At 35.7% G+C, this 23,371-nt stretch overlaps 1 protein-coding gene across 1 annotated transcript; it reads left to right on the top strand.

Moving 5' to 3' along the window:
- The first annotated feature begins 210 nt into the window (after positions 1-210).
- On the top strand, positions 211-22,967 carry LOC132006819 (UDP-glucuronosyltransferase 2B31-like). Its single transcript, XM_059384858.1, has 6 exons — positions 211-962; positions 5,742-5,890; positions 7,545-7,676; positions 9,579-9,666; positions 18,259-18,478; positions 22,460-22,967. Exons 1-6 carry the CDS (start codon positions 239-241, stop codon positions 22,737-22,739), a joined length of 1,593 nt encoding a protein of 530 aa, XP_059240841.1. The 5' UTR covers positions 211-238; the 3' UTR covers positions 22,740-22,967.
- The last annotated feature ends 404 nt before the right edge of the window (positions 22,968-23,371 follow it).

The raw sequence follows: 23,371 nt of genomic DNA, 5'->3' as shown, positions 1-23,371 counted from the left end.
TCAGATGATAGAACTTATAAGGATCAAACAGATATTAAACACTTGTGTATACAAATGAAATCATCTGCCTTTGCCGTTTTCTTTATGCCATCCAAATAATCTGACTATTCATATAATGTGTTTACTTTGAAATGTAAGAGTTATACTTTAACTTACTGATTGATTTCTCCTTGACTTTATATACAAGCAGTGGGACAAGGAAACAATGATTTGCAAAGAAGCATTGCATTCCACCAGGATGTCTATGAAGTGGATTTCCGTTCTGCTGCTGCTACAGCTCAGTTGTTTCTTCAGCTCTGGGAGTTGTGGAAAGGTGCTGGTGTGGCCCACAGAATACAGCCACTGGATCAATATAAAAACAATCCTCAATGAACTTGTCCAGAGAGGTCACGAAGTGACTGTTCTGACATCTGCAGCTTCCATTCTTATTAATCCAAACATATCATCTGCTATCAAGTATGAGACTTTCCCTACATCCATACTTAAAGATGATTTTAAGAATTTTTTCAGCAAAACGCTCGATATGTGGATATATAACTTGCCAAGAAATACATTTTGGACATATTTTTCACAAATGCAAGAAATTTTGTGGAAATTTTCTGACTGTCTTCAAAAGCTCTGTGAAGATGCAGTTTTGAACAGGAAGCTCATGACCAAACTACAAGAATCGAGGTTTGATGTCATTCTTGCAGACACCATTGGACCCTGTGGTGAGCTGCTGGCTGAGCTACTTAGAATACCTTTAGTGTACAGTCTTCGCTTCTCTCCTGGCTATGCATTTGAAAAGCAAAGTGGAGGACTTTCTTTTCCTCCGTCCTATGTGCCTGTGATTTTGTCAGAATTAAGTGATCAAATGACATTCATGGAGAGAGTAAAAAACATGATATATGTGCTTTATTTTGACTTTTGGTTCCAAACTTATAAGGAGAAGAGTTGGGATCAGTTTTACAGTGAAGTACTAGGTAAGTCATGTTTCTAATTGGTAGCACGAAGTCTTAATTCCTAGTGCACAGGAAGGTGAGTTTGTATTAAGTCAGAGGAATTTGTCTTTTATAAATGAAATGATGAAAGGATAATATAAAATGATCTTCCAGTCTCACAAATATTATGGAAAGACATATATGACAGGACCAGTTCCAACTATGTCATCCATTATTGAGTACATTACACTCCAGGAATTCAATAACCACAAATTAAAGCACTAAGGATTTCTTGAAGCAATTACATATCTATTCATTGTGTTTGTAATACTTTTAATTTTTTTTACTTTTTTCTGGATAAAGTGTTTTAAACTTCCTTTGTTATTTATTAAATACAAGTTGAAAATATTACTTTTGATATGCTTTACTTTTTAGAATAATTTTAAATGACAGCATATGGAGTCAAGATTTCCCAGATAACCCTTGCCCCCACACATGCATAAGGTTCCCCATTATCAGCATCCCCACCGGAGTGGTACATTTGTTACAACTGATGAACCTACATGGACGCATTATTATCGATCCAAAGTCTATAATTTATAGTGGAGTTCGCTTTTGGTGGTGTATATTCTATAGGTTTTAGCAAATTTATAATGATATGTATACACCACTATTATATCAGAGTAGTTTCACTGCCTTAAAAATCCTCTCTGCTGTGCCTATTTCCTACATATCCATTTTACTTTACTTTTTCATTAAAAAAAAAAAAAAGACATTAGGAGGGTTCCTGGATGGCTCAGTTGTTTAAGCGTCTGCCTTCAGCTCAGGTCATGATCCCAGGGTCCTCAAATTGAGCCCTGAATTGGGCTCTCTCTCAGCAGGGAGCCTGTTCCTCCCTCTTGCTCTGCCTGTCTCTTCCCCTGCTTCTGCTCTCTTTCTCTGTAAAACAGATAAAATCTTTTTTAAAAAAGACATTAGAAATTTCACTATCTTGATGAAAGCAGAGATGTTAATTGATGAGTCACATTTTTCTCGTACAACTGTCTATAGAGTATTGAGGATATATTTCCACTTGTTTCCCTTTTTTAATTTAAAAAATAATAATATTTTGTCATATTACCTCAAAGATTCCTTCATAACTGGAAGAAATATTGGCTCTATCCCAGACTCAGATATCTATAATAAGAAGTTTCTAATGATCACAAATTCTTTCACCAGGGCTTATAAATCATGCTTTAAAGGCCTAAAATCTTGTTGAAGGGTACACATACACATTAATAGTTCACATTTTTTGAAAACTATGTTACTCCATTAAAGAAAAAATTAGTCAAAATTAATAGTGCACATATCTATTTCCATACTTGATGAAAATATTTCAGCTGTTATTTGCAAATATTATTTAATAAACAGATATTATTATGCTCCTAATGTGAACTAAGGGCAATGGTGATTATGAGGAATCAAGTCATATTTTCAAAACTTCACAGTTTTTTTGGAAAATCTAGGATCAAGGGAATAGCTTGCTAAATTATAGAAATGAGACTGAGTACTCTAAGGAAGGTATTTCCATTGTTTAATTGATTGGGGAGCTCAAATAACTGTTTACATTTGCATCTGTTACTTTTGCAGCATTTCAAAGGAAATAAATGCATGTTTAATTTGATAGTGGCTTAGGTTTAATAGTTGTTTATGATTGTGAATGTAATACTGTGATGTTAAAAATGAGACTTACACATTGTCTTTCATATATACATAGGAACAACATTATAAGTATGTAAATATATATTTGCATCATTATACATGTTTGTATCATATATGTGTTCTATTATCAAACTACAAATACTTTGAAACATTTTTCAATAAATTATTCCAAATTCCCTTCAGAAAATACGCTAGTATATTCACAATGCATTACTCTTATTTCCTCTACCTGTTGCTTGTTGTAGGTTTTTTTTTTACTTATTTATTTAGTTACTTTTATTTTTCTACCAAGTTTTAATATTTTGTATTAACCTATAATGTATTATTTGCCAGAGGGTTACAGGTCTGAATCGTCAGTCTTATACACTTCACAGCACTCTGCATACTATATACCCTCCCCAATGTCCATAACCCAGCCACCCTATCCCTACCTCTCCACCCACCAGCATCCCTCAGTTTGTTTCATGAGATTAAAAGTCTCTTATGGTTTTTCTCCTTCCTGATTCCATTTTGTTTCATTTTTTCCATCACTACCCCTGAAACCCCCACCTTTTCTCTCAAATTCCTCATATCAGAGAGGTCACATGATTATTGTCTTTCTCTGACTGACTTATTTTGCTTAGTATACTACCCTCTAGTTCCATACTGTCATTGCAAATGACAAGATTTCAATTCTTTTGATGGCTGGATAGTATTCCATTGCATATATATATATGTGTGTGTGTGTGTGTGTGTATATACACACACATATATATATATGTGTGTGTGTGTGTATATACATTTGTGTATGTATACACACACACACACACACACACACACATGCATACACCACATCTTCTTTATCCATTTAACTCTCTACAAAAGATTTGATCTTGATAAATTCCCAATAGTTCATTTTCCCCCTTGTTTCCCTTGCCTCTGGTGATATTTCTAGGAAGAAGTTGCTGTGGCTGAGGTCAAAGTGGTTGCTGCTCATGTTCTCCTCAAGGACTTTGATGGATTCCTTTCTCACATTGAGGTCTTTCATCCATTTGCAGTCTATTTTTGTGTGTGGTGTAAGGAAATGACCCATTTTCATTCTTCTGCATGTGGCTGTCCAATTTTCACAACACCATTTATTGGAGAGACTGTCTTTTTTCCATTGGACATTCTTTCCTGCTTTGTTAAAGATTCGTTGACCATAGAAGTTAGGGTCTATTTCTGGGCTCTTTATTTTGTTCCATTGATCTATGCGTCTGTTTTTGGCGTTCTTTTTCAACATTTCTCTGGCTATTTGGAGACTTTTCTGGTTTCATAAAGATTTTATGATTATTCGTTCCATTTCTTTGGGGAAAAATTGATGGTATTTTGATAGGGATTGCATTAAATGTGTAGATTACTTTATGTATCATAGAAATTTTCACAATATTTGTACTTACAATCCATGAGCATGGACGTTTTTCCATTTCTTTGTGTCTTCCTCTATTTCTTTCATAAGTACTTTATAGTTTTCTGAGTACAGGTTCTTTATCTCTTTGTTTAGGTTTATTCCTAGGTATCTTATGGTTTTGGGTGCAATTGTAAATGGGATTCACTCCTTAATTTCTCTTTCTTCTGTCTTGCTGTTGGTGTATAAAAATGCAACGGATTTCTGTGCATTGATTTTATATCCTGACATCAAGTTTTAATTTTCATTTTAATTCCGGTATAATTAACAGAGTGTTATATTAGTTTCAGGTGTACAATATAGTTATTCAACAATTCTGTACATCACTCTGTGCCCATCCAAAGTGTCCTCCTTAATCCCTCATCACCTATCGAACCCATCCACTTACCCACAGTGCCTCTAGTAATACAGTTCGTTCTTTATACTGAAGAGTCTATTTCTTTTGTGGCCTCTCTCTCTCTCTTTTTGTCTTTGGCTTTTTTGTTTGGATTCTTAAATTCTACATATAAGTAAAATCATATGATATTTGTCTTTCTCTAATTAACTTATTTTACTTAGCATAACAGTATCTAGCTACATCCATGTCATTACAAATTGTGAGATTTCATTTTTTTAAGAATATTTTATTTCTTTATTTGAGGGAGAGAGAGGGAAAAAGAGAGAAAGAGAATCTGAAGTATACTCCACACTGAGCACAGAGCCCCATGTGGGGCTCCATCCCACGACCACTAGATCAGGACCTGAGCCAAAACCAAGAGTTGGATGCTTAACAAAGTGAGCCAGATGGGTGTCCTAAGATCTCGTTCTTTTTTTATGGCTGGGTAATATTTGTTGTAAAAATATACCACTTCTTCTTTAGCCATTCATCAGCTGATGAACACTTAAGCTGCTTCCATAATTTGGCTACTGTAGATAATGCTGCTGTAAACATTGGAGTACATGTATCCCTTCGAATACGTATTTTTGTATGCTTTGGGTAAATACCTAGTAGTGCAATTACTGAATCATAAGGTACTTCTATTTTTAACTTTTTGAGAAACCTCCACACTTGTTTCTTGTGGCTTTGATTTTAGCCATTCTGAAAGATGTGAGGTGATATCTCATTGGAGTTTTGATTTGTATTTCCCTGATAAGCGGTATTGAGCATCTTTCCTGTGTCTTTTGGCCAAGTGTATGCCTTCTTTGGAGAAATGTGTGTTCATGTATTCTATCCTTTTTTAAATTGAATTATTTGGTTTTGGGGTATTGAGTTGTATAAGTTCTTTATATATTTTGGACACTAACTCTTTCTTCAGGGTTTTCTATAATATCATGCCATCTGCAAATAGTGAAGTTTTTGCTTCTTCCTTACCAATTTGAATGGATTTTCTTTTTTTGTTGTTGTTGTCTGATTGCAATAGCCATAACATATAGTACTATGTTGAATAAAAGGCATAAGAGTGGACATTCTTGTCTTGTTCCTGACTTTGGGGGGAAAGCTCTCAGTTGTTCCTCATTGAATATGACGTCCACTGTGGGTTTTTCATACAAATCCTTTATTTTGTTGAGGTGTGTTCCCTCTAAACCAACTTTGTTGTGACTTTTTATCATGAATAGATGTGTATCTTTGTCAAATGCTTTTTCTGCATATATGGAAATGATCATATAGTTTTTCCCCTTTCTCTTTCTAATGTGATGTTTGTTTTTCCCTTCAGGAAGACCCACTACATTATCTGAGTTAAGGGGGAAAGCTCAAATATGGCTCATTCGAACCTACTGGGATATTGAATTTCCTCGCCCTCTCCTACCAAATTTTGAGTTTGTTGGAGGACTCCACTGTAAACCTGCCAAACCCCTGCCTAAGGTAAGTGATTCCTGTCTCTTTTGTTTTATTTGCTCTGAAGCATTTAACTAGTATTCTACTTAGAAATATCATTCCTCAACAATGTTTGTGTGTCCCAACAGTATCTACAGTCAAATCCAATGTTCACTTGCTGTCACTCCAACATTTACACTATTCCTCATTTGAGTCCCAAGGCTTGACATCTTAGAGCATTAATGGGTTTGCTTAGCCAATGAGAACACGTGTTTTCTGCTACACACCAAGGCTGGATAAAATCTCAGTAAAGATCATTGTGGGAGGGACGCCTGGGTGGCTCAGTCAGTTAAGCGGCTGCCTTCTGCTCAGGTCATGATCCCAGGGTCTTGGGATAGACTCCTGCTTTGGGCTCCTTGCTCAGCGGGGAGCCTGCTTCTCCCTCTGTCTCTGCCTGACACTCTGCCTGCTTGTGTTGTTTCCACTGACAAACAAATAAATAAAATCTTAAAAAAAAATCATTGGAGAAACATGGTTCTCAACAAAATGAGCATAGAAAAAACTACATTTTGTATATAGTAAGGACCACAAATTCTGCATATTTAATAAGGACCAAATTATTTCTACCACTTATACCTGAAAAATATTCAAAGCATGAAATTTCAAAATGATTCTGTTAGTGTATTAAATGATACTTTATGAAAGAAAGCAATAAGGTAATATGTTTTAAATTGATAATTTACCTTAAGACATAAGAAAAACAAGCATCCCTTACTGAATGATTTTGTGGTCTCTTCAACATCTCGTTGTCCACCTTTTTATTGGTAATAAGATGAAACTAAGATCTTATTTGAGGGTTAACCTAATACCAATTTTGATTGCAAAATGTTTAAGTGCGTATGGTAACTTTCTCAAAGTCTAAATCCTGAGGTAAAACTGGCAAAAGTTCTATTCAGCCTGACACAAGTGTCCAGGAACAGATAAATCCATAACTATAAAGTCATAAAACAGAAGAAACGTCTAACACATACTCTAAAGTGGAAAAGCTTCAGGATGTTACAGAAAGTGAAAGGGAGCTATCACAAAAAGACAGATATGGTATGATTACACTGTTACACGAGATATGCGGATTAGTCAGATTCATAGAAATACAAGGTATAATGATGATTATTAAAGATGGTGAACGAGGGAGTGAGAAATTGTTATGTAATGGACACAGAATTTCAGTTTAGCAAGATGAAAAAGTTCTGGGATTGGTTATCCAGCAATGTAAATATAGACATATTGACTGCATACCCAGGAATAGTTAAAATGGTACTTTTTTGTGTGTATTTCACCACAGTTTAAAGATAAAAACAGACATTACTTTAATAACTCCTGGTACTATTTGTTATAGCTCCTTAGCTGCTTGAAGATTTTTTTTTTTTTTTTGAGATTTGTTTATTTGAAAGAGAGATGGGGAATCGGGGAGGGGAGTCGAGAGAGAAAGAAAGAAGACCAGCAGATGCTCTACGCAGATTCTGCACTGAGTGTAGAGCCAGCCTCAGGGCTCAATCACCCAACCCTGAGATCATGACCTGAGATAAAATCAAGAGTCATATATTTAATTGACTAAGCCATCCAGGCACCCCCATAGAAATTTGTTTAATAGTGTTTGCTATGGTGTTCTCCTTTTGTAATCGAACAAATTTTTTCTTCACAGGAAATGGAAGAGTTTGTCCAGAGCTCTGGAGAAAATGGTATTGTGGTGTTTACACTAGGGTCTATGATCACTAACCTGCCAGAGGAAAAAGCCAATGTGATTGCATCAGCCCTTGCACAGATTCCACAAAAGGTTAGATAAAGTAACTTAATGCTATACAACTACTTAATGAGTCTCTTAAACTGTGTAAAGAGTTTATTTTATTTACCCTTTCCTTCATGGCATGGAAACCATGATGACAGCTCCAATTTATCTCAGAGATGAGCAAAATATACGTGGCAGATGGTAAAGTAGTACAGAAGGTGTTTTGACAATAACTATGGCATTAACATTGAGGTCAGAAAGAAAGATATTTGGGAGGAATATATTTAGGAGATACAGTGTAACATTTGCTATTATAATGTATCGTGGGTAGATATAGAAATCACCAAATTCTGTTCTGTCATTCCCTTCTTCTCCTTACAGGATTTCCAAGGGCACTGAAAAACACATAGATGTTCTCTGAAAGGAGTTAAATTTCAACAGTTATGTTAAGCAGGAACTGATAAAAGTCTGAAAACCTTCATGCAGTTTATGCTTGCTGGATAATCCAGGTTTCTTTTCCTTCCACTAAATTTTTGAAAAAAGCCTACTCAGTATGCTGTTCTGAGAAAGGGCGGCCAAGGCTCACCAAGCTATGTTTTGGCAATCGCCCAGCCTAGATGATTCAGGGAAAGAGAAAAACTGACACAAATGGTGGAGTGGACCCTGTTAAGAGTAAAATAAATGAAAAGGGAGGAGATGAGTCCACCCCTCAAGGTAACCCTGAGCTTAGTAATACATGGTTTCAAAAGGACTTTAACTTAACAGAATAGTGACTCTTCCTGATTAAAGAAGGAAATGAAATATATTAAGGAGTCAACCAGCAACAAGCCTAGGAAGGGAAAATTCCAAATGCCTCTTTCTACATAAAATATAGTAGTAAATTATTTTCTGATATATAGAAAACACCTGGAGTATTTGGGTGTTTGTGAACTACTTTTTGGTTTACTGATACAGTTTCTCTTTATGCTAATGTTCACTTAATATCTAAAGTTACTTAAACATTTGCATAACAAATATGTGTTAACCAATGTAAACCATCGTCCAATTTATGTGGATTCCAAGGGAATTCTGAAATCAATCTATTTTGGTACTGGGAATGGAAATTGCTTGGGTATAGAACTCATATTAATCCATGTTATCAATGTTTTGTAGTGCATCACTGAAGTGTTAACAATCGGTTAAATAAAATGTAGCATCATCACAGTTCAGGATGGTTTTCAACAGCTGCACTGTTATTTCTGAAGTTCCAATAGGCTCTTCTTTGTAACCTTTAAAGAATTTCCAAACCAAGAAATAGTATTAATAATCTGGATTCATGTAAAAAACTACCTTTTTCTTGGAGGTAGTGCTTAATAATTAGTAATGTAAAAGAAATTTTATGTACTAAGAGAAGTTATTTATATTAATAAATTACTGGTAAGCAGAAATATTTATTTTGCACAAACAACAGATTGCATACTTAGCTTTTTTGTATATCAAAAGATGTAAAACTCTAATAAAATAACATATGGAACAAGTGGATATACATGAACTCCCTCCTGTAACACTTCAAAAGAAATAAATAGATAATATTACATTGGAAGATGACAGCAATTATAATAGATAAAACAAAACAAATGTGTAGATCTTAGTAATTTCCAAGTTGTTTGCACTAGAATTATAACTATCTAAAAATTTCTTAAATATTTATATTTCTCACTGTTAATCTCATTTGTCTAATCTCTATGTGTGAAACATCATGATTACATTCATATCTGATTGAATATAAAAATAAGTTAAACATGTGGGTATTTTATTATACATTTTGGTAGTCTCATTTTTAATATTTTTGTCCTTATTTATATCAGTCAGTGAAAGAGGTCTAACTAGATTATCTCTTAATTTCTTAAAATTCTAATACACTATAACTTCAAAGTTTCAACTTATGAAATAAGGAATTTTCTTTAACAGGTTCTATGGAGATTTGCTGGCAAGAAACCAGACAACTTAGGAACAAATACTCGGCTGTATGACTGGATCCCCCAGAATGACCTTCTTGGTAAGAATCTGGAGAACACTAAATTAAAACTAATGCTAACCAAAATGATAAGAGTTCCCAAGAAGCAAATTGATTGAATATTTACTATTGAAAAGTCCAAAAACAAAACTTACCTTCCTTACATTTATTTTGCAGTGCTGGGGGGAGAAAGATCAGATACGGCATGTTATTATACACAGTCACATTCCTTATGGCCAGAATCAAAGTATCTTTATTTCAGGTGTAGTTACTTCTCAAGGGTAATTCAGTTTTTAATTTTTAATTTAAATTCAAATAGCCAGCATAGAGTACATCATTAGTTTCAGTTGTACTTTTCAATAATTTATCAATTGCATATAACACCCAGTGCTCATCACTTCAAGTGCCCTCCTTAATGTCCATCATCCAGTTACCCCATCCCCCATCCACCTATCCTCCAGCAACCCTTAGTATGCTCCTATAGGGACAAACCATAGGTTTGTCTCCCTGTATGATTTCTTTCCATTCTGTTATCCCTCCTTCTCCTATGATCCTCTGTGCTGTTTCTAATATTCCACATATGGGTGAAAGCATAAGATTATTGTCTTTCTCTGATTGAAATTTGTTTCATTCATTATAATACCCTCCAGCTCCATCCCTATCAATGTAAATGGTAAGTATTCAATCTTTCTGATGGCTAATATTCAATTGCATAAATATACCACATTATCTTTATCCACTCATCTGTCCTTGGATATCTCAGCTCTTTCTACAGGTTGGCTATTGTGGACATTGCTGCTATAAACACTGGGGGTTATAGCAGTGCTCCCTTAGATCAACACATTTGTATCTTTGAGGTAAATACCCAGAAGTGCAATTCCTGTGTCATAAGGTAGCTCTGTTTTTAACATCTTGAGGAACCTCCATAATATTTTCCAGAGTGGCAGCACCAGCTTGCTTTCCCACCAACAGTGTAAGAGGGTTCCCCTTTCTCCACATCCTCACCAACATTTGTTGTCTCCTGTCTTGTTAATTTTAGCTATTCTGAGTGGTGTAAGGTGGTATCTCACTATGGTTTTGATTTGTATTTCCCTGATGCCAAGGGATGTTGAGCAGTTTTTCATGTGCCTGTTTGCCAATTTTATGTCTTCTTTGAGAAATGTCTTTTCAGGTCCTCTGCCCATTTCTTGAGTGGATTATTTGTTTTTTTGTTTTTTGGGTTTGTTTTTTTTTTTTTTTTTTTTTTGGTATTGATGTAGTTCTTTATAGATCTTGTATATCAGCCCTTTATCTAATATGTCATTTGCAAATATCTTCTCCCATTCTTTAGGTTGCCTCTTTCCTCTGCTGTGCAGGAACGTATTATCTTGGTGAAGTCCCAACAGTTCATTTTTGCTTTGTTCCCTTTGCCAATGGAGACATGTGAGCAAGAAGGTGCTGTGGCTGAGGTTGAAGAGGTTGCGACCTGTGTTCTCTAGAATTTGGGTGGATTCCTGTCTCACAGTTAGGCCTTTCATCCATTTTGAGTTTATCTTTGTGCATGGTGTAAGAAATAGTCCAGTTTCATTCTTCTACATGTGGCTGTCCAATTTTCCTAGCACAATCGATTGAAGAGACTGTCCTTTTTTCATTGCATATTCTTTCCTGCTTTGTCAAAGATTAGTGGGCCATAAAGTTGAGGGTTCATTTTGGGGTTCTCTCCTCTTTTCCATTGGTCTAAATATCTGTTTTTGTGCCAATACCACACTATCTTGATGATTACAGTTTTGTAATAGAGCTTAAAGTCCAGAATTGTGATGGCACCAATTTTGGTTTTCTTTTTCAACATTCCTTTCTTCAACCTTCCTTTCAACAATCCTTTCTCAACATTTCTTTTTCAACATTTGGGATCTTTTCTGGAGCCCTTCAAATTTTAGGATTATCTGTACCAGCTCTTTGAAAAATTTTGATGGTATTTTGATTGGGATTACACTGATGTGTAGATTGTTCTGGGTACCATAGACTTTTTAACAATATTTATTCTTCCAATCCATGAGCATGGAATATTTTTTTTTTCATTTCTTTGTGTCCTCCTAAAATTCTTTCAAAAGTCTTCTGTAATTTTTAGAGTACAGACCCTTTACCTCTTTGGTTAGGTTTATTTCAAAGTATCTTATGGTTTTGGGTGCAGTTTTTCTTTTTTTTTAGATTTGTTATTTTTTTTTAATTTTTAATTTTTTATAAACATATATTTTTATCCCCAGGGGTACAGGTCTGTCAATCACCAGGTTTACACACTTCACAGCACTCACCAAAGCACACTCCCTCCCCAATGTCCATAATCCCACCCCCTTCTCCCAAACCCCCTCCCCCCAGCAACCTTCAGTTTGTTTTGTGAGATTAAGAGTCACTTATGGTTTGTCTCCCTCCCAATTCCATCTTGTTTCATTGATTCTTCTTCTACCCACTTAATCCCCCATGTTACATCACCACTTCCTCATATCAGGGAGATCATATGATAGTTGTCTTTCTCTGCTTGACTTATTTCACTAAGCATGATACATTCTAGTTCCATCCATGGGTGCAGTTTTAAATAGGATAGACTCCTCAATTTCTCTTTCTTCTGTATCATTGTTAGTATAGAAATGCAACTGATCTCCTTACATTGATTTTATTTCCTGCCATGTGGCTGAATTCCTGTATCAGTTCTAGCAATTTGGGGGTAGAGTGTTTGGGGTTTTCCACATAAGGTATCATGTCATCAGCGAAGAGTGAGAGTCTCACTTCCTCTTTGCCAATTTGAATGCATTTTTTTTTTTTCCTTTTGTTGTCTGACTGCTGAGGCTAGGACTTCCAGTACTATGTTGAACAAAAATGGTGGGAGTGGGCATCCCTGTCATATTCCTGACCTTAGAGGAAAAGCTCTGTTTTCCCCCCATTGAGAATGATATTTGCTGTGGGCTTTTCATAGATGGCTTTTATGATATTGAGATAGGTTTCCTCTCTGCCGACACTCTGGAGAGTTTTAATCAAGAACCATACTGTGTTTTGTCGAATGCTTTTCTGCATCAATAGAGAAGGACATATATGGTTCTTGCCCTTTCTTTTATTAATGTGATGTATTACATTGATTATTTTGTGAGTGCAAAACCACCCTTGCAGCCCGGGAATAAATCTCACTTTGTTGTGGTGAATAATCATTTTAATGCACTGTTGGATCTTATTGGCTACTATCTTGGTGGGATATTTTGCATCCATGTTCATCAGGTGTATTGCTCCTTTTTGGTGGGGCCTTTGGTTTGGAGATCAAGGTAACACTGACCTCATAAAATGAGTTCAGAAGTTTTCCTTCCATTTCTATTTTTTGCAAAAGCTTCAGAAGAATAGGTATTATTTCTCCTTTTTTTTTTTTACTTGGTTTTTTTTTTTTCCTGTTCAATTCTTTATTTTATTTTATTTTATTTTATAAACATATATTTTTATCCCCAGGGGTACAGGTCTGTGAATCACCAGGTTTACACACTTCACAGCACTCACCAAAGCACATACCCTCCCCAATGTCCATAATCCCACCCCCTTCTCCCAAGCCCCCTCCCCCCGGCAACCCTCAGTTTGTTTTGTGAGATTAAGAGTCACTTATGGTTTGTCTCCCTCCCAATCCCATCTTGTTTCATTTATTCTTCTCCTACCCACTTAAGCCCCCATGTTGCATCACCACTTCCTCCTATCAGGGAGATCATATGATAGTTGTCTTTCTCTGCTTGACTTATTTCACTAAGCATGATACGCTCTAGTTCCATCCATGTTGTCGCAAATGGCAAAGAAGACATCCAGATGGCCAACAGACACATGAAAAAGTGCTCCATATCACTCGGCATCAGGGAAATACAAATCAAAACCACAATAAGATATCACCTCACACCAGTCAGAATGGCTAAAATAAAAAAGTCAGGAAATGACAGATGCTGGGGAGGATGCGGAGAAAGGGGAACCCTCCTACACTGTTGCTGGTATTATTTCTCCTTAAACATTTGGTAGAACTCCTGTGGGAAGCCGTCGGCTCTCGTCTCTTGTTGGTTGGGAGATTTCTTCTTATTATTTTAGTTTCCTTCCTGGTTATCAGTGTGTTCACATTTTCTATTTCTTCTTGTTTCAGTTTTAGTAGGTTATACATTTCCAGAAATGCAGCCATTTCTTCAAGATTGCCTAATTTGTTGGCATATAGTTGCTCATAACATGTACTTAAAATTATTTTTATTTCCTTGATGTTGAGCATGATCTCTCCTCTTTCATTCATTATTTTATTAATTTGGGTCCTTTCTCTTTCTTTTTGATAATGTGGGTAGGGATTTTGATGTAATTAACTCTTTGAAAGATCCAGCTTCTAATTTCATTGATCTGCTCGACTCTTTTGGTTTCTATTTCATTGATTTGTGCACTAATCGTTATTGTTTTTTTCTTCTGCTTGGTGTAATCTTTATTTGCTGTTCTTCCTCCAACTTCTAGAGTTTTAAGGTTAGTTTGTGTACTTGAGACTTTTCTAATTTTTTTTTTTTTTAAAAAAGGCTTGCATTGCCATGTACTACCCTCTTAGGACTGCCTTTGCCACATTCGAAAGGTTTTGAACAGTTGTGTTTTTATTCTCATTGGTTTCCATGCAACTTTATAATTCTTCTTTAATATCCTGGTCAACCGTTCATTCTTTAGTAGACTTCTCTTTTACCTTCAAATGTTTGAGTTCCTTCCAAACATCCTCTTGTAATTGAAATCAAGTTCAAAGCATCATGCCCTGAAAATATGCCAGGGATAATCCCAATCTTTTGATATGGGTTGAAAAACAATTTGTGACCCTGTATGTGATTTATTCTGGAGAATGTTCCATGTGCACTTGAGAAGAATGTGTATCCTGTTGCTTTAGATGGAATGCTCTATATATCTGTGAAGTCCATCTCATCCACTGTGTCATCCAAAGCCCTTGTTTCCTTGTTGATCTTCAGTTAGATGTCCATTACAGTGAGTGGGATATTGAAATTCCCTATATTGTATTACTATCAAGGTGTTACTTTAATTTGATTATTAATATACATATATAAATCACTGCTCCCAAGTTAAAAACATACATATTTATAATTTTTCGATCTTCTTGTTGGAAAGACCCTTTACTTATGATATACTGTTTCTCCTCATCCCTTTCTACAGACTTTGGTTTAAAATCTGATTTTTCTGATATGAGGATTGCCACCCCAGCTTTCTTTTGATGCCCATTAGCATGAAAAATGGTTTTCCACCCCCTCACTTTCAATCTGGAGGTGTCTTTGAGTCTAAAATGTGTCTCTTACAGACAGCATATCGATGCATCTTGCTTTTTTAATGTAATCTGATACCCTGTGTCTTTCCATTAGTCCCTTTGGCCCATTTACATTCAGAGTAACTATTGAAAGATATGACTTTAGTGCTATTGTACTAACTGTAAAGTCACTGATTCTGTAGGTTGTCTCTGTTGTGTCTGGTCTATGTTACTTTTGGACACTCTCTTCACTTAAAGGATCACCTTTAATACTACTTTTAGAACTGGTTTAGTGATCAGAAATTCTTTGAGTTTCTGTTTGTCCTGGAAACCTTTGCTCTCTCCTATTTTGAATGACAGGCTTGCTGGATAAAATATTCTTGGATTCCTATTTTTCTTATTTAGCACTCTAAATATATCATGCCAGTCTTTTCTGGCTTGCCAGTTCTCTTGGATAGGTCTCTGCAAGTCTAATGTCTCTACTTTTGTAGGTTATGGACGTCTTGTCCCAAGCTGCTTTCAGGATTTTCTTTTTGTCTCTGAGATTTGCAAGTTTCATTGTTATGTGTCAAGGTGTTGATCTATTTTTATTGATTTCAGGGTGATTCTCTGTGCCTCATGGACTTGAATGCCTGTTTCCTTCCTCAGATTAGGGAAATTATCAGCCATGATTTGCTCAAATATGCCTCATGGACCTTTCTTCCTCTTCCTCTCAGACCCCCAAAACTCTAATATAACTTTATTTATGGGATCACTCATTTATCAAGTCCCCCCCTTACCCTCTGGTTTGATTAGTTGTTTTTCTTGCTTTTTTCTGGCTTCCTTCCTTCCTTTGCATTATCTTTTCTTCTGTGTCACTGACTCTCTCTTCTGTGTCATTTACCTTACCTGTAAGAGCATCCATTTTAGATAGCAGTTAAAGTATTCTTAGTTTAAGCCTGATTAGATTTTATTTCTGCATTAAGAGATTCTCTAGTGAGTTTTATGCTTTTTTCAAGCACACTTGGTAACTTTATCATCATTATCCTAATTTCCAGCTCTGGCATTTTACTTATACCCATATTGCTTATATCTATGGTGGAGAGTATCACCTATAGTTCTTTCTTTTGTTGTGATTTCCTCCTTCTAGTCATTTTACCCAGAGAAGAATGGAAGAAAGAGACAACAAAATAAAAAATATCAACCACGATTGAAATGAAACACACACTAGACAAATCCAAACAGGTCAAAAACTAAAAAAAAAAAAAAAAAAGGTGGTTAGAGAGATTATAATCTCCCAGGTGGACAAAACATAGTGATCCACTGGGTTCTGGGTGTGATTTGGTCTATTACAAGACACTAAATCGCAAAACTGTAAAGAAAGCAAAACTTATATAAACAAAAATAAAATTGCAACAGTGAAAGGAAGCTAAAAATGAAGAATAAATCTATAAAATGTATATTTAGAAATGAAAGTTAAAAAATACTTAAAAACAAAGAATTAATAAAATCAGAAACCAGTTGTGGTGCCTGGGTGGCTCAGCCACTTAAGCTATTGCCATTGGCTCAGCTCATGATCTCCAGGTTTTGAGATTGAGCCCTTCATCTGGTTCCCTCCTCAGCAAGGAAACTACTCTCTCTCTTTCCCTCTGTGATTCCCCCTTGCTCATTCTCTCTCTCACACACGTATAAACAATATGTTTAAAAAAATAATAACATAATAAACCAGTTGAAAAGATAAAAAGAATAAAAGAATAAGAGATTTTGACCTGAAAGTTAAATGACTCTTGAGAAAAAGTTAAATGACTCTTGAATTCTATATACTATTTTCTCCCAGTGCTGGAGTTTTAAAGACCTCTGTGCTCCAAAAATTGGGTGTTCCCTGTTGTTTCTGCTGGTCTTCTAGGAGAACCAGCTGCACTGATTCTCAGATGTCTTTGCCTGGGCAGATTTGCACAACAACTTGCCAGGGTCTGGGCTCAGTGTAAGCTTTCTGATTGCTCTATGTGACTTTTATTCACTGAAGACCCTCTGTGCCTCTTTGGAGGATGAAAATAAAAGTGGATTCATGCCAGTCTCCAGCCCTGTTGCTAAAAGATCAGAGCCCCTTCTCTTCAGCAAGTCTTCAGGGATAAGCAGTTTTCAGTTCTGTGTGTGCCAAACTGCACACACAGAACCACACTGATCCTCCCAGGGAAAAGTGGAGGGTCACCACATTTCTGCCCTTTGGAGGTCCCCCACATAGAGAATGGTCACCCGATCATGGTGCAGTTTGCAGTTTATGGCAAACTGAGCTGAGAGCCCCCTCCCTGTCTCACTGAACATAACTGGTTTCTCTCCTCTAATGGATTGGGAATTCTGCAGCTCAGGCACCTCTGTTCTTTCTGTGACCCCAGGAATCCTGAGACCACACTGACCCACCTAGGATTCTGCCCCACTTTGCCACCTGAGCACCTTTTAGGAAGGGACATCTCTCCCTGGAACATACTTCTGAAGAGTCTGAATTTGCCCTTCAGGGCTAAATCACTTTCTGGTAGCCAGCTTATGGATGCTCCCTCCCCCTACCATCTATCTTCCGAATATACCCTCAGATTCATTTTTCTGCACCTCCCACCTTGCAAAAAGTGCCCACTTTTCATTTGTAGAACTTCAGCAAATCTGTTTTTACATCTCAAGTTGAATTCATAGGTGGTCAGAATGGTTTGATAGTTATCTGGCTAAATTCAGGGACAAGATGAAATGAGGTCCCTTACTCTTCCACAATCTTGCCTCTCCCAATAAATTTTTAATAACTAAATGGATCATCACTTTGTCTCCTGATTCTCCCACTTTATTCCTATCATTTCTCATTCTGCATGGCTATTTAGTGCTAGTGAAAAATTATTCCCAGTGACTCTACACTTTCTCCAGGAAAACACCATAATCTTTTTCATGAAGTCATAATACATTTCATGATAAAGTGCAGTCTTTCTTTCCCCTGACTTGAACCACCACTATCATACTTCCTTTTGCCTTGACACTCTACATGTTAGTTTCAGTGACTTTACTGTTTAAGAGACTATGTTCTATGTTTTAACATGCACCTCCTTTTCTTTTCTTTTTTTTCTTTTTCTTTTTTTTTTTTTTTTTTTTTGCAAATGCTCTTCTTTATCCAGAATTTTCCCTTTCAATCTGTCTGTTCAGCCATCATATAACCATTTTTCAAGTTACAACTGCCACACCAATTTTAATTTACTTCTCCAGCATACTTTTGCTCTTCTTACTCTGGCATCTAAAAGACATTTTAATGCTATTTCATATTTATTATACTATGTGCCTTATGTTGCTAAATTCTCTTTTTTTTCCTAAGAATTATAATTACTAATGTGCTGAGATTCATCCAATCCTAGGTCACCCAAAAACCAAAGCCTTTGTAACTCATGGTGGAACCAATGGCATCTATGAGACGATCAACGATGGGATTCCAATGGTGGGCATTCCCTTGTTTGCGGATCAACCTGATAACCTTGCTCACATGAAGGCCAAGGGAGCAGCTGTCAGTCTGGATTTCCACACACTGTCTAGTACAGATTTGCTCAATGCATTGAGGATGGTCATTAATAACCCTTCGTGAGTATTATGTTTTTTTTTCATTAATAGTATTTAGAGATAGGTTCTTCTATCAATGATGACTATGCATTTCATCCTGTATTTAAGAAGCTAATTTTGAAATATTAATATGTATAACTGATCTTAAACTTACCTTTATTTTCAACCAGACATTTTTTTGCAAAGTTGCTTTTTAACCTCATTGATTTAATGGGCTACAACAATTTTCTATATGAGCAAATGCAAAAGTTGTATATGGAATTGTAAGGACACAGTTTTAAAAATATGATAGAATTCCTAGAATGAAAGAATGAAGAATTTGCAGATATGTAAAATAACTTTCAATTCAGCAACAAAAATTTCCAAAACTATAAATCTTTTTGCCCAAGCATTAATTTTCATTTTTATTTTAATATATTTTATAATATGTGATTTATGTACCATAATATTTAAGGTACAAAAAAATCAAACATATGTAGTATGTTACAGAATTATGAAGCCATGACTATAATCTAAGTTTGGGACATTTTCATTAACCCAAAAAGAATTGCATATGACTTAGAAGTCATTTCCCATTCCTCTTGCCTTAAGTAAACAATCTCCTTTCTGGCTCTTCTAATTGCTGTATTCTGTATATTTCATACAAATGGAATCATACAATTTATGGCCTTTTGTACCTGGCTTCTTTCACTTGGCATATTTTCAAGTTTCACTGATGTGGTAGTTTTGCATTGCTGAATAATATCCTATGGTATGGATATATTACAATCTATTTTTCATTCATCAGTTCATGAACATTTTGATTATTTCCACATTTAGGAATTATAAAGATTACAACATATGTTATTGTGTGAACAAATTTTTTCACTTCTTTTGGAAATGAAAGGAAATTTTTGGAAATTATAGGAGTAGAATTGCTGGTCATATGTTAACTCTGTGAAGAACTGCAAAATGATATCTAAATGAGATGCACCATTTTACATTTCCAACAGCTGAGTATGGGAGATTCAAGTTCTTTACATCATTACCAATACTTGTTATCATCTTTTTTTTTTTTTAAGATTTATTTATTTATTTATTTTAGAGATCACAAGTAGGCAGAGAGACAGGCAGAGAGAGATGAGGAAGCAGGCTCACCACTGAGCAGGGAGCCTGATTCAGGGCTCAAGCCCAGGACCCTGAGATCATGAACTGAGCTGAAGGCAGAGGCTTAACCCACTGAGCCACCCAGGTGCCTCTATCATCTGTTTTATTATAGACATCCCAGTGGTTGTGAAGTGCTCTCTCCTTGTGCTCTTGATTAGCATTTCCCTTAGAGCCTAAGTTATTAAGCATCTTTTCATATGTCAGTTGCCATCCATTTATCCTCTTTAGAGAAATGTCTATTCCAGTTCTTTGATAATTTTTAAATTTCATGATTTGTCTCACCTTATTAAAGAACTTCTTATGTTTTATGAAAATAACACATTAGCAGATAGATGATTTGATAATGTTTTCTTCCATTCTGGTTGACTTGATTTTTCACTTTCTTGATTGTGTCCTTTGAAGAGAAAACTTTTTAAAGATGATAAGACAAATAAAGAAATTTTCTATATTACACAGGAAAATAATGTGTGGGAATTTGTAGTGCCTAGCACAGTAACCACGAATTTGGTATTTGTTACTACTATCAGTATTAATATTATATTAGGAGGGTATCATCTAAAGAATTAGCGAAAAATGTGTTATCAAGAAGAAAATGGTAGAATAATGAACTAATAAAATACTTTAAATAGATAAGAAAGAAAAAGAAATATATGGCAGTTTGGAGAAATAGAACAGAAAATCGAGAATGAGACAGTAGGTAAAAATATAAATATGCCAGCACTTACATTAAACTTAAACAGATTACATAATTTAAAGACAAATGTTGTCAGAATGCATTTTAAAAACTATATACTGTTTATAAGACATGTTCACACAGAAATATAGGAGAGGATTTTAAGTACAAAGTTAGAAAATGATCTATTTTAGCAGTAACCATTTAGAAAGATGTTGTGCCTATGCGACGATCAGACACAGTACTCCAGAATGACTAACAAAAATAAAGATACATATTTCATAACGATACATAGACTGATCTGTCAAAACAACAAAACAAATTAGTACCCGGTGACACCTACTATGAAAATATCAAAATGCAGCACATGTAGACAAAAGAAAAAACAAATACACAGCTCTATAGTCATAATATTGAGTTTTCAAACATCTTTCTAATAACATAGAAAAAGAAGACAAAAAAGAAAGAAAGAAGAAAGGAGGAAAGGAAGGATGGATGGATGGAGAAGATAATGGAATGACTAAATTCCTAAATGATTTCAAGGATTCAATTTGAAATAAAACTATCTGACATACATATACATCATCAAATATAACACAACAGAGAATACATATATGTCAAGGATGGAATAGATACTGGAATTAACCATATGCTGGGCTATATACCAAGAGTAAATTTGGAAAATCTAAATCATCAACAGTATACTGTCCAGCCTTACTGGAAGTCACTTAGAAATTGTCAAAAAGAAAGATAATGGAAACATCTCTAAATTTTGGAAATTAAGCAATATACTTCTACATAATTCAGTCAATAAAGAAATCACAACCCTAAATAACCTTCTTCTGAGCAATTCCACTTTCACATTATATAGAAACACAACTGTATGAACATGTAAATCTAAAGAAATACACAAGATTTTTATGAAAGCTTTAGTAATAAAGACTAAAAAATTGTTAACACAAGTGTCCATTGATCATTAAATGAAAAAATACTCTGCGGTAGTGCCAAACAATGGAATACTATACAGTAATAGAATTAACCGACAACTATTAGACAAAAGACAAAAGGAAATGAGTATTATCTTGTTATTCTGATCCATAAATAATAAAAGCTAATCTATGATGACTAAAAAAGTCAGAGAAGATGGGATCCTCCTGGATAGTGTGTGATACCCCATATCAATATCTTAATGGTAGGTATGTTATTATATCTACTTCACAATAATATTCTAGCTAATTTTGAATTTATGAGCTATTCAGTTAAGTCTATGTGCATTTTTCTTATGTTATATATTTAAATATTATTATGGAAAATATATTTTAAAATTCTAGGTTTCAAAGAGTAGCACACACACGCATGCACACACACACACATCCCAAATGTCTAAGGGTGCTTAATAGTGTGGCCCAGAAAAGCCTGAGATGGAACACAGAGCTGGTCATCTATCAAGATGTAGAAGCAGCTTTGGAGTGTTGCAGGAAAGAGTGTCCAGCAGAGAGACAGAGGGGACAGAAAGTGCAAAGGTGCTTAAGTGAGGACATGTTTGGCAACTTTAGTGAACTCCTAGCAGGCCTTTATGCCTGCAACAGAGTGTACATGGGACAAAGTGACAGGAGGAGAGGTTGCCAGGGGGCTGTATCTGTAAGATCCTATAGTCCAAAACCCATAGCTGGATTTTATTTTAAAGGTAATGAGAAGCGAGATGGAAATTTTGAGCAGGGGAGTGCCATGATCTGATATCGGTTTCAAAAATCAGACTGGCTACATGATGGAAAATAAAGAGTAGAGGGTAGAAGAGTGGAGACAGAGACCAGTGAGGTGGCATTTTATTTACCATGACACAATTCCCTTTGCTGCTTCATGAGGTCATTCGACAAGGGCATTCCCACCATCTCATTTACAGCTGTTACAAGGGCCCATAGCATTTCCTCTGTTAGAAAAGACCAAACTATCCTCACTGCACTTCCATTTTCACTTCTCAGAATAGTTGGGGATGGGAAAATTCCAATTTAAATGCCAAATCTCCAGTGCGGATCCAAATAAAAAAAACATACTGCTTCTGTAACTCTATGACATATATTTTGAAGCATTTGTATGGCCCTTTTCAGAAACCTTTCATGGGAATTATACGATTAGGCAAATGAGCTTCCTTTCAATGTCGGTATCTTTATGTTTCTGTTTAGATACAAAGAGAACGCTATGAGATTATCAAGGATTCACCACGACCAGCCTATAAAGCCCTTGGATCGAGCCGTCTTCTGGATAGAGTTTGTCATGCGCCACAAAGGAGCCAAACACCTGAGGCCGGCCTCCCATGACCTCACCTGGTTCCAGTACCACTCTCTGGATGTGATTGGGTTCCTGCTGGCCTGTGTGGCAGCTGCTATATTTGTCACCACACAGTGTTGTCTGTTCTGTTACCGGAAGTTTGCAAAAACAGGGAAGAAGGAAAAAAAGGAGTAGTTACATCGGGGGCCTCAAGCTGGTATGCCTCACAAATGGGACGCATCCAGTTTATTCCAGCAAGAAGCTGTGATAGAAGGTTTCTTCCTCCTGTGACAAAATGACCTTTCACCACTTAGCTTCTCAGAATGAAATCTGTTTCGAAGGGATTTACAGCCTATTTAAGAGTTAGAAACGTCATGCCAAAAGGAAAACTGGAAAAAAATAAATAAAAGAAAAATAAAACTGTATGGGTATTTATTGAAACATTATTCTAAATCAAAAGTCATCTCCCTCCAAAAGTTATTGATCTTAACTGTGTTTCATACATTGTGTATGGACACAAGAACATTATGAAAGCTATGCAGAATATCTTTATTATCGTCAAATACTCAGAATATGTTAACTTAATTTGGGGCTAGAATATGGTAGTTTTGTCCTTTGCTAGAGAAACGACAGGTAATTAAAATTGTGTAAAATGATTTATTTGTCCATTTCATTTTGGGAGACCACTGATTCTCCACAGTAAGATCCAGCCTCAGTGTCACTCCTTACCTAAGAACAGGGCAAATTCTTGGGTTACATCCAGCTTGTCACTTTCCAGCAGAACATATGTGAATTTAGAAATCTACCACCTACAATTTTCCTATTAT

This window comes from Mustela nigripes, chromosome 1 (genome assembly GCF_022355385.1).
Source record: "Mustela nigripes isolate SB6536 chromosome 1, MUSNIG.SB6536, whole genome shotgun sequence".
Lineage (NCBI taxonomy): Eukaryota > Metazoa > Chordata > Mammalia > Carnivora > Mustelidae > Mustela > Mustela nigripes.
Note: the sequence above shows the minus strand (reverse complement) of the source record. Positions and strands in the feature narration are given on the sequence as shown.